The 12,617-nt window shown below is 33.1% G+C and overlaps 1 protein-coding gene across 1 annotated transcript in view; it reads left to right on the top strand.

Annotated features, from left to right (window-relative positions):
• Positions 1-2,886: 2,886 nt before the first annotated feature.
• The window catches only part of LOC105367961 (LIM/homeobox protein Lhx9), an 18,497-nt gene continuing 8,766 nt past the window's right edge, over positions 2,887-12,617 (top strand). Inside the window, exons 1-3 of the mRNA XM_011506836.1 lie at positions 2,887-3,218; positions 7,534-7,996; positions 11,634-11,807. Of these exons, the coding sequence (XP_011505138.1) occupies positions 7,692-7,996; positions 11,634-11,807 (479 nt within the window). The 5' untranslated portion in view covers positions 2,887-3,218; positions 7,534-7,691. The remainder of the gene's footprint in view (positions 3,219-7,533; positions 7,997-11,633; positions 11,808-12,617) is intronic.

The raw sequence follows: 12,617 nt of genomic DNA, 5'->3' as shown, positions 1-12,617 counted from the left end.
TGTCCGAAGAGTTCTCATGCATCGGCGCTCACACATACATGTGATCGGATTAAACGCGACGAGGGTCTAAGACTGCAGGAGTATCGCGTGCGCTCGAGGAATTACATTATATCATTTCCGATGTCGACTGTCGTAGTACTATTATACATATCATTTATTTACTCGTTAAGGGTCTCGAAGACGTTTATCTATTATTAGAGATAATGGAAGAAATTAAAGAAAAAAGAAAAGAAAAAAAATACTCTGCACGCTTGGTATCTGTTGCCTCTTCGTTGGGTTTGTGTGATCCAAGCAGTGATTACCTATGAGCATACATTCTCTCTGTATAAATCGAAGAAAAGATACGAGGTTCAGTTAAGATTTTTATTTAATTAAGGACTCTATTATTGTTTTTTTTTTTTTTTTTTTTTTTTTTTTTTTTTTTTTTTTTTTTTTTTTTTTTTTTGTTTTTCTGACGCCCTGAGATTCATATTGATTTTATGTAGTATGACAGATTCACCACTACTACATTCCATGTAAAATAAAAGTAAAGTTTTTAAGTATAAATTTTTACTTATAAATGTTTTTACATTATCAATAAATTTTCCTCAACAATTCCTAAACAATTTCATTCGAACGTTCAAATGATGAAAAATAATAAGATCTATTGATTCTAAAATAATAATTAAGAATTATTTTATTGATAAAAATTTAATTCTTAGACGTCCTAAAATCCACCATACTTATTTCGAATAAATGTCGAGTTCTTAAGCATTAAAAATGCTCAGAGATATAAGTGGTCGTATTAAACTATTTTACTGAGTACTCGTCTTTATTTCCTTATATATGTAAGCCTTAAATTATATTTATTATGTATAAGGATTTATCCATATAAAGCAGTTGGGAGGAAATTTATTTGTTGAAAAAAAAAAAATGATAATGATATAGTAAACTCTTTTATTCAATTTCCTTCCTCTCTTTACCCGTATAAATACGTCGATCCAGTATTATATAATTATTCCTTTATAAAAAAGAAATTTTAATATTAGATGATAAGTAATTTGCAATGGAATTTTCTTTCATGTATTCGTCTTTTTGCAACAATAAATTTTATAATTATTCAGAGCTTATAAATCACAATGTAGGTTTAACAAGTTTCATATTTTTGCGGTCTCCTAGGTTATAGTTTGCCGAACATTTTATATTTTTCTTAAAATTAGCAAATAGTTAATAGTTCGAATTAAGGAGTTTAAGTTGAAAAAATGTGTCTAAATTAAAGTGTTTAAATTAAAATGATCAATCGCGAAGTAATTGTTGGTTATATAAATTATATACTATTTGAAATTAATTAATTAATTGCTCGATTTCTTTATATTTGTATAAAATTTTATATTTTTATATTTTTATATTTTGATAGAAACTTTTGATTAGATAGAATTTAATCATCCGTAAAATTATTATCTATAAATTATAAAATAGATATATTGTCCAAGTATGTAAAAATATGGCGAACTTATATAAAATGTACACAAGTTCAATACATTACATTGTCTCTTTCTTGATCCCTCAATCTCTTTTAACTTCTGTCCTTTTCTTCCTTTCTGGCCCTGTCTATCTATATCAATCTAGATTCCCCCTCATGGATCTGCAACAGATCCGTGAACCCTGTGGCGCCTGCGCCAAACGCTTTAACATTAAGGCGCAGACGCCTGACGTCGCGACGCCTCCTACCGCACTACCGTACGCGGAGCCGTCAATTATAATCTCTGTCCTTATTCCTTGCTCTCCTCCCTCTTGCCATCTATCTCATCTTTAAAAATATCTATCTTTATACGATTTTACAATCTATTTCATGCCTTGCTTGTTATCTGTTATGTATACTCTTATTTACTATTTGTCTTCAATTAGTTCACATTATTTACCTTCTTTATTTATCCGCGACCGGAAATCTTAACCTTTCACTAAATATACTTCAGACTTTCGATGCAGCAATAGAATCAGATCTTCTCCCTGCCCTAGCAGAAAATCGTCTACCTCCACTGCATAACTCTGTCTCTGTCCACCCCTCTTTCGCTCCGTGTTACTCCTGGTACCGACGCAGAGCTTTTTCTCCTCTCTCTCTCTCTCTCTCTCTCTCTCTCTCTCTCTCCTTCTTTCTCCATCATTCCATCTCTTTCGCTTTCTATTACTCCCCGCCGGCCTTCGCTGCTACTGCTCAAGAGAATCGCGCCCCCAACAATAAACCTCTCTCTTTCTATCTGTCCTCGAGTTCCTGTATTCGCGGACTCTGCTCTGCGTATGCCAAAAGAGACAGAGTGAGAGAGTAAGAGTGAGTGAGTGAGTGAGTGAGTGAGTGAGAGAAAGAAAGAAAGAGAGAGAGAGAGAGAGAGAGAGAGAGAGAAAGAGAGTAAGAGTGCCACCACCGCCGCTGGTCGCCAATACTCGTGTCGCGTAGAGCCGCGCAGCTCGACTTCTCTCTTCTCTTTCTCGTAGCGCACCATCGCGGCTGACAGGCAAGCGGTAGCTTCGTGTTGCTTTTTTCCTATTATCTTCATTCTCGTCTTTTTTACTCTCTCTTTTCTTCTTCTCTCTGTCTCTCTCTCTGTCTCTCTCTCTCCCTTTCCCTCATTCTTTCTTTCTTTCTCTCTCTCTCTCTCTCTCTCTCTCTCTCTCTCTCTCTCTCCTCAAGTTTTGTTTTTCATTTATTATATTTTTTTACTCATTTTACTCTATAGAAGGTGCAGAAAATTTCATAATCAGTGTGAAATCAGTGTTGTGACAGCAGTGGTTGAATATTATCGTGTACATGGGACATCCATTTTTGTTTTCTCTCTGGTGAATGTAGTGCGGTGCTCACCTGTCGTGCGCATGGAAATTTCGATAAAAATTATTTACAACTTATTGACTTATAAGACATCGGTATGCATATAATATCTCGCTTAGTACATAGAATAAAATGACAGAAAATTCAACGTCTGTTAAGTAATATCCTCGAAGAAATGGTGATATTTAGGTGATGGTGAAATGGTGAATACAATTCTATGTAAGCATCAAGTTACTTCAAATGCACTTACCAGGTATTTAAAGTGTTCTTATGAAAGCTTTTGCTCCATTAACTGTGGCAAAGTTCTGTATCGAAGCACTATGAACGTGACAAAATTTTGGAATATCGATTTCGCAGATAATGAAATTGAATAAAAAGGACTAGAGACAGTCGGCTTTCGTCTTCATTAATTCTGGTAAGTAGATAAACCCAGGATATGCTAGACTTTCAAACCTCTGGAAAAAAGCGCAGAATTTTACGTCTATAGAGAAACAGGACTCGTATGTCCTTTGACCACTTAGGCATCTCACGCGTTGACTGCTTGCAAAATAAAGCGATATAACCAACCGGCTGGGAGAGTCTCGATCGTTGCCTGATTTTATCCGAAAAACCAGTTCGTCCGATTCGGTACGTTCGCGTAAAAAGTAGTACAAGCAAAGTTCTGATGATGTTTGTAGCGTTGATGCTGTGTTGAATTTGTTAGAAATACAAAATGAAACAGAATCTATCATACTTTTTACTCATCTTTACGTTTTTTCTTCTATCATTGTAAGCTTATGAACTCTAATTATGAACTCTTCATCGATCCATAAATTATCGCTGAAAGTCGGAAAATATTTTAAAAATATACGTTCAAACAAATTTTAAAAAATCTTCTAACAGTAATCGATATTATACATTTTAATTAATCAAACAATTAAAAAACATACGTAATTATGTTGAACCACATTTTTCAAATGTAATAAAAAAAAATTGAGTCTGATAATTAATGATTTTATGCATGCATTTATAATTTAATGAATGAATGAAAACCATCACCTATATAATTACAGTGCACTACCGACTTCAATATTCGTTTCTCAATAATGAATATTTTATTCCTAAATTTTCACGTAATAAATTATCTTAACCATATAATTACATAAGTAATTTTTTTTTTTAATTTATCATTATGTATATTTCTTCATTACTTTACCCATATTTATCATTTCAAATTATTGTAGCAAAGCAATTTTTTTTATATTATTGGGTTAGCTTAGTTTTTTTTTTAATTATAAATAAAATTTGTATTGTTCTATTTATAAAATTGTTTCAATTAAAGCTACAAATAATAACGCACTAAAAATTAGCTTCTAATATAAAATTAATAATTTGATTGATATTGAAAAATCTTCAAAAATTAATAATACAATGTTTAGTTATATATCTCAACAAAATATGTAAAAAATGATTGATACTTTACATGTTTTAAAAATATCACAAATATTAAGCGTTTATAATAAAACTAAATAACTAATAATGTAAATAAATCTTTTTTTACGCACTATAGTAAGAGTTTAAATAATAATCGTTAATATTTTTTTTTTTAAATTACTGTTTTAGCTTAGCGCTACAAAAGTAGAAAATTGATTTAAATTATTTATCATAAAGTTTTAAACTAAAATACTTTTAATATCAACGTCAAGATATTATTTGATATACTATTAATTTATGTTTGATTGTAAGAAGTGATATCAATTTAACTTATTTTCTAAAATCGATGTTTTAAAAATTTTACTTTCAAATCAATTTACTACAATAAAATACTTAATGTGAATAATAAAAATTGTATTCTCGTCTCAGATGGACAGAGCATTTTCAAAAGCAACTTAAGCATGAAGAATTAAAAAATTATTTTTGTACTGATTGTATGTTAATTAATTCTGTAGATAACAAAAAAGAAATAATTTGTACAAATATACAAAATTCGAATTATTTTGAAAATGAGTGCTAATAATTTGAATGCTTTTTTTATGGAATAGTTATAAATTGTCGGTAACTTTTCCTGCTTGAATACTTTGCAAATATATATTTTCGCAAACCAGTTCAGAACATCAAATACCACCCCGAGTTTCTCTTAATTTTTCTCCCTTGATTTTATGTGGACTCACACTTATACTGAAGGGCATTCATGGAAAGACAGTAACTACGGAATTCGATTCTCTCTTCCCAACCCCCACGCTCTCCCACTCTCTCTCTCTCTCTTTCTGTGTATACAGAAAGAGAGAGAAAGAGAGAGAAATATATATAAAAACATATATGAATGTAGATAGATAGATAGATACATGTGTATATATATATATATATTTATATATATACATAGACAATTGCATATGCGTGTGTATGTGTCTTACATATCCGGTTAATCCAGGTAGGTATGAAAGATCAGAGAGAGAATGAGAAAAGGAGAAAAGGAGAGGAAGATCGTTAAAATTTCTTGGTCGAGCCGGTACTACTTGAAGAGCCGCCAGCGGTGACATACGGTGGGCCCTTGCGCACCGCCGAAAACACCGGAGGCGTCCTACTTCCCTTTAACGCCCACTCCGAAAGATCTCATCCTTCTCCTCCACCCTCTTACCACATCCACGTCTACATATTTTCTATGTTTCTCCTGCCCGTCTTCTTTTTCCTCTTTTCTCTCCTCGTCCCTTTTCGTTTTGGCATCCCACGTTACTTCGTCCCTATTCCCGTGCGTTTTTCTTTATCTTCGCCTACTCATGGATTACATCGATTTAGGCTCAGAGAAATGGGAAAGGGTTCGTGTGCTTTGCTTCAGGAATCTGTTAGGGATTTTTAAGGGGCATGGAAAAGAAAGTCGAAAGTTACAGGATATCTGTTTTACGAGCTCTCGTTTCCGATCGATCTACCTTTGATTTATACAGACTGTACAAATGTTTTTACATTGATAGAAAACCAATAAATACACTTATTTTATATCGCATATTAATATCTTATCACTTACATATTTTAATGGTGTTTCATATATGTATCTCAATTATTTATTAATAATGTTTTATGTATCTTCGATTTACAAAAAATATCACTAGTTACTCGTTCCTTCAAACTTTCTCTTTCTCTCTCTCTCTCTCTCTCTCTCTCTCTCTCTCTCTCTCTCTGTCACGATGTTTATGTGTCTGAAATGGACGAGAAATAAATAAAAATATTTATTATATTATAATAATATAATTTACTTATTCAAATGCTTATATTTATACTCTCTAATTGAAAATTATATGTAAATATTGCTATAAAGAAAAAAAGAAAATTGTATTAAAAATGTTAATTAAATTTTCATCGAGAAGATACAAGAGCTCAATTCAATCTTGCTTTATATTATGATGATAATATGTCTGGATTATAGTAGGCGTTACAATTATTATTTTCAGAAATTATAATTAATATGACAGAAGACCTCTGTAAAATAGAATTTATAAAATTGAAAAAAAAAAGTTTCGAATACTTTATGATTGTGAAAACAAATTGTACCTTAATTTTATAAACTATCCTAATTTTATAAAGATAAAAAATAATTTATATAATATTAAAATTATTCAATAGCAATAGTCATTGATACTTAATAATGAAATTGAGATACAAGTGAAAACATTTTGATAATATCAACTCTTGGAATAATGTACAAATATATCACTTAATATCATTAAAACACATAAGAATCTGTGAATAAAAGAAAGATATACAGAAAAATAAAAAGTAAGAATGAATGAGAGGGAACGCAAGGGAGGAGCGAGAGAAATAGGGACTGACGAACAGAGAGATAATGTGCAAAGTTGAACTAATTAGCTACAGATGAATTTGCAATTGATTTGCCAAAGACAAGGACAAGGACATGCATTAGGTATTATCGGGAAGAAATGAGAGAATGAGTGAAAGGAGGTAGAAGGGTGGGACAGAGAGATAGAGAGAGAGAGAGAGGAGAGAGAGAGAGAGAGATGAGAGAGAGACGAGAGAGAGAGAGAGAGAGAGAGAGGAGAGACGAGAGAGAGAGAAAGAGAAAAATCGAATCGATTAATTCATAGATTGGTATTTACGTTTTGCCGCAATCCTCTAAGGAAGCGTATGTAAAGATATATCGGCTGTCAATGTTGTGATAGGACGTACGGTTCTTGATCATTTATAAGTGTATAAATGAGCGTCGAACGCAATTAAGTCGATCTCTATGGTAAGAATACCCAAACCTAACTACTACGTGCAATGTAACTACATACATGTACGGATACATGCACGGGTGTCTCTATGAATTACTACACATGACATAAACTTCTATACAATCATTCTTTACGTAATTTTTTTTAAGTATATATATATATATATAATATTAAAAAATTTCATCAAATATAAATCTATGGCTATGAATGAAAATTTATAATCGTCCTTTTGTAAAGTAATGTAAATCATAATAGGTTAACCACCAATGCAATTAATTCTCCCAACCGGTAGTTTTTCTTTTTTCTTTTTCTTTTTATTTTTTTTTTTATTAAAATATCATTTTCTATTTGTTAACCGAATGAGAAGCTTAGATGAAATTCTAGAAATACAAATTTTTATCAGCAATTAATAATTTGTAATTAAGGCAGTAGCAGGTTTAATTTTAAATAGTTTAATTACTTTTCCAAACGTCAACATAATAAAATATCCGAGTTAACGAACCTCGACTTTTTCAATCTGTCCAGATTAACGAGAGTCTATGAGGACGATGAGTCATTGATCCAAGTTTTATCGAGGAAGCCCATCGGGCAGTTGCTTACACCGCTACGATGAAGCACCATCGTCGCGAGGACGCCAGCAGCAGTAGCAGCAGTTGCCCAAGCGCCACCCCATTCGAAGCAAAATGCTGAAGGAAGTCGGCTGCGGGAGCGGCATACCGCCACCAGTGGACGGAGCCGTGGGCGCTCGTGGCCAGGGCAGCGCTGATTCCCTCTCCTGCCAGCACGCGAGCGAGGATTTGTCCACCGGAGGTTCCTTGGCTTGCGGTGGCTGCGGCCGCGAGATCGCCGAGCGCTGGTACCTGAGAGCGGCCGACCGACCCTGGCACTGCGCCTGCCTCCGATGCTGTCATTGCCGACTGCCCCTTGCCGCGGAACTCACTTGCTTCTCGCGAGACGGCAACATCTACTGCAAGGAGGATTACTATAGGTGATTGTGGGATTCCAGAGTTGCGCTCGATTTCCCGGGCTTTTCGATCAATCGCGACTCCAATGATCGTGTCGAGTCTAGAATACGAGCATTTCCGTGCTACGCAGATGGGTTAAATTATAATGCCGGGAGCTCTTGAATATCGTCTAGGTTTAATTGCAATTTTTAAATTCATACATTGTGCAATGACTGTAGGAAGATCCAAAATTGAACGTTGTGCCTCGTGATTATGTAAGCAGAGTTTAATAGATTAATAAGACGAGCATTTTATTATTTCTAATGTCATAAGACTCGATATAGAGAACGATAATCTAATTGATATATGCAATATTCCTATAAATGTTTAAACAGACGTTTCAATCCTCCATGTCCATTGTCATGGGGAAGTCTCTTCTCTGATCCAATAATTACTTTATATAGTTCATAAACATATCGTTGTTGAACTTTAAGGGTTGTAATGGAATTAAAATTTTCAAATATTTTTAACGACTTTACTTCGTGATACTAAGGGGAGCGTAAACATGGGAAAGAATTTTTCAAAATCATTTGATATAATGATAAATTGTGCTCATTATTCATACTTAAAATCAAATTATAGATTACAATTATAATTCGCCCATCAAATACACGGCAAAACGTAATAAACGTACATAAACAACGTACAATATGTACATTATTGAAGAAAATTTTTATGTATGAATTTTGAACTACAACAATAATAAAACATCGATGGACTGCTAATAATTATGCTTACGTACGTATGTGTGTGCCCTATCATCGCTTTCATTGAATGTTTAAAGAAAAAAATAAAAGAAAGAAAGAAAGAAAGAAAGAAAGAATGAAACAAAAGATTAGAAAATAACTCTAATCAGCATGAAATTCCAATCAAAGTCCGCTTGCAATATCAGCGACGGCAAACGAAGTGAAAAATTGTCTAATAATATTCTCCTATCGCTCTTACTCGACACGATAAGAAAAAGATATTACGCTAAACGTAGGCATCCGTTAAGTCGTACCAACGAATAAACAACTACCGAATGAATCAGTGAAAAAATCGACCCCAATACATGTACTGCGTGATCGCACGGAAATTAATGCAAAAGCCATCCGAGGGTATTTATTGAGGTAGCGACGAATTTGCATAGGAGCGCGCTCTCGCACGTAGTCACACTCTTGGAGACCACACAAAATGCCTACTAATGGCCATCTGGTGCGCGGGGGCCCGATATATCCAAGCTCATCTGAAAATATGCCGTACCCGGCAACGACGAATCACCAACGTTGATCGCGACATTTCTCTAACCCAACAGGCCTTGCTGTCTACCTACGTATGGTGTTATTATAAAGTCGGTTAGGTTTGCGACTCTTATACCTAAAACTGTACACTGTTAGTTTCGCCTCTTTCTCAAAATACATTAAAACTTATAAAACATTGTGCGTATGCTAGTGAAATTATACTTTGTGCATCAAGTTCGCAAGAGAATATTTCTTGTGTACTTATTTAATATCTGGAATGGAATTCATAATCATTTGTTGTAGCAATAAAGTCTAATCATGGAAATGAAATTTACTCGTTTATCTGTCCTATAATAACAATTAAACAACAAATTTACTAATACGAGTTTTTTTTTCTTTTTATATTAATTCAATGTCGCAACATACTTCGTAATTATATTTGTTACAAATGAACGAGTTCTTTTGTCAGATCAATGAAACGTAAGTTTAAGATATTTTATTCGGATGAAATTTTCTTTTAATTTTTGAACATTTCCACTAGAGTATAGAAAAGTTGTGCAACTTATTAAAAAAAAAAAAAAAAAAAAAATATTCCAATTTAAAAGTAACATAAATTAAAATCCATGCATAATAATTTTATTTCTTCAATTTTCCTTCAATTCACCTAAAAATTTTAATTATAATTTTATTTATTATTAGATTATTTATATTATACATGCTACTTACACATGTTAATTCATAGAAATTTCAGTAAAATTAGTTAATGTTAAGTAAGGCTTTATATGGTTTTCGAAATTAGAGAAAGAGAGTGAAAGAGCTAGTCAGATTGCCCGGGGAGAGGGAAGAAAAACATAAAGAGACAATAATATGATAGAAAATATACATAGTTTCTACTAATTTTCATATTTCTTTGAGTGTTATCTATTCTTGCCTTCCTTTATCTTCGTCTCTCATTTTTTACAATATAATGGCAATCGATTCAGTACCCGTAACTCTGACATTCATTTCATCTCCATCTTAACTGCCCGATACTTTATGTTTTACAATATATTATTTCATTTATACAAACGCATATTTAAGTTATAATTATTCTTAATTGCGGCAGTCAAATTTTTTTAATTCATACACGCTCTCATTACCAAGCGATGCATGACGTGATTAATGCAAATTCAATGAAAATCTTAACCAAGAGTTTGTACACGATACATTTAAAAATAATATATAAACGTATTCAAGGAGGTGATTAATGTGCCCTGAAATTGATTCATAATATTAAATATCCGATACTTAGTTATCATGAAAATGTTTTGCTTTTCTTTTCTCTTTTGTTTTGTTTTTCTTTTATTATTACGATGACAATGTTTCCGTTGTTATTAGGAAAATGTGCATTAATTGGTAATGTTTCAAAACAACGCGAATATAAATAAAAATATCGATAGAATTGCAGTGGCTTAATACTTATCTATGTATTTTCATTAGCAGCCGCGTATGCAATAATAGTCTTACATATTTTGAATTTCCAACTTTAATTATAATTACTTAACCTACATTGAAATACTCTTTTCCTCTTCTTCTTTTTTGTTTTTTTTTTTTGTCTTCTTTTTTGTACTATAAAAACTATCGAAATTTTTTAAATATTATTTTAATTCTTTAAATCGCATTAAATACAATAACTTTGTAACGGTATATATATATATATATATATATATATATAAGTGAGATTTAATGAGCTACAGTTTTTTCTTTTCATTCCTTAGCAATGCTCAGTAATGAATATTTATTACGAATTAATAATGAATTAATAACAAAAAACTTCCGTAATGTGTTAAAAAATATTGCTGAGAAAGCCGTTAATAATGGTTGATATTTGATACGTATATTCGCGTATCGATGTGCAATCATGATATTTTAGTTACTTTGTACGATGTACGATGCATAGTAAAGAATAGAGTGCAGCACATTGTATTTACCGTAGTAGAAAAATTATTATACCATACATGAAGCATAGACGCAAGCAAACATACACCGCAGTGTATGAAGTACTTGATTAAAAAGAGACGTTGAAAATTGTATTAATAGCGTGCATGAAAAAAGTTTCATTATTCAGAATAATAATGAAATTAATCGAGAATATAATTGAAACGTTATATGAATTACGAGCAATGTGCTTTTAATGTAACGTCCACGTCCCGGAATAATTGAAAATATCCTGATTCAGGTAGATGGGAGTATCTGAAAATATTCCTACCCTGACAAACACTTATTCACAAGAAGTGGAGATGGATTTCGATCATCGAGCGAACAAGCGCATTCAACAAGTGTTAACTTTCGACTAATCAGTAACTGTATCAAGTCGCAAGGAAAGCAGGTCGAGAGGATAAAAAGTGTCTCTTGTTCGTAGGCTGTTCGCGGTGTCGAGATGTTCGCGCTGTCGTGCTGGCATATCCGCGACAGAATTGGTGATGCGAGCCCGGGACCTGGTTTACCACGTGGCCTGCTTCACGTGCGCCTCATGCGGCACACCGCTTAACAAGGGTGACCATTTCGGACAGAGGGACGGCCTCGTTTATTGCAGGTACGTCGCGCGCGCAAAAAGCCTCGGCGAATCAGCGTGAGACGAGGAGCGGGGCACAGACGAGGGGGTCACCGGTGCTTTCTGAGTTTTTGCCGCCATGGCGGCGAGGAGGATGATGATGACAAATGGGAAAAGGAAAGAGCGAGCCCGTTACCAACCAGAGCCATTATAGTTTTCGGTTTGATTGATTTGCTTCTACTTTTTCGAGATGCTGCTCAGCAGCGAGAAAGTACAAGTGATTATTTTGTATGATATTTCGTTCGTAATTGTGTTTGAGGTAGGGCCTCGAGACTCCCGAAACCCATTATTTTCAAATTCAAATTTTAATGCCTAACATTTGCATTACTTTATACGAATTATCGGATATTGTTGTTATATGGCCTGATATATTAATTTTTCAATGATTACACTTTAAAATGGAAGGAGAATGTTTTATCGACAATTCGAAATTCGGGCTTAAAAGAACTTGGACGTATTTTTTTCGACAAATATTTTGCTTATACAAATATTTATAACCAAACGAGTGGGCGAAATACGTCTTTTATATCCAAAAATAACGAGTAAATCACTGTGCGTGCATTTGGAACGGTAGATATGAGAAAATTATGAAAATATAAAAATATAAAAATGAATATACGTTTTTACGATCGTCGTGGAAAGTAGTTTGTGAGAAGTATATTAAACTCCAAGTCGTTAAATTTTAATAAAATTTATGCCGTCTCAATTTTCGTATTCTTTCGAAAAGTATATCAATTACTTTAAGACACATTTTATCGACAATTACACATTACTACATAAATATTATTGTTC

This window comes from Ceratosolen solmsi, unplaced genomic scaffold, assembly GCF_000503995.2.
Source record: "Ceratosolen solmsi marchali unplaced genomic scaffold, CerSol_1.0 scaffold6, whole genome shotgun sequence".
In the NCBI taxonomy this organism is placed as follows: Eukaryota; Metazoa; Arthropoda; class Insecta; order Hymenoptera; family Agaonidae; genus Ceratosolen; species Ceratosolen solmsi.
This window is presented reverse-complemented; position numbering and strand designations above follow the sequence as displayed.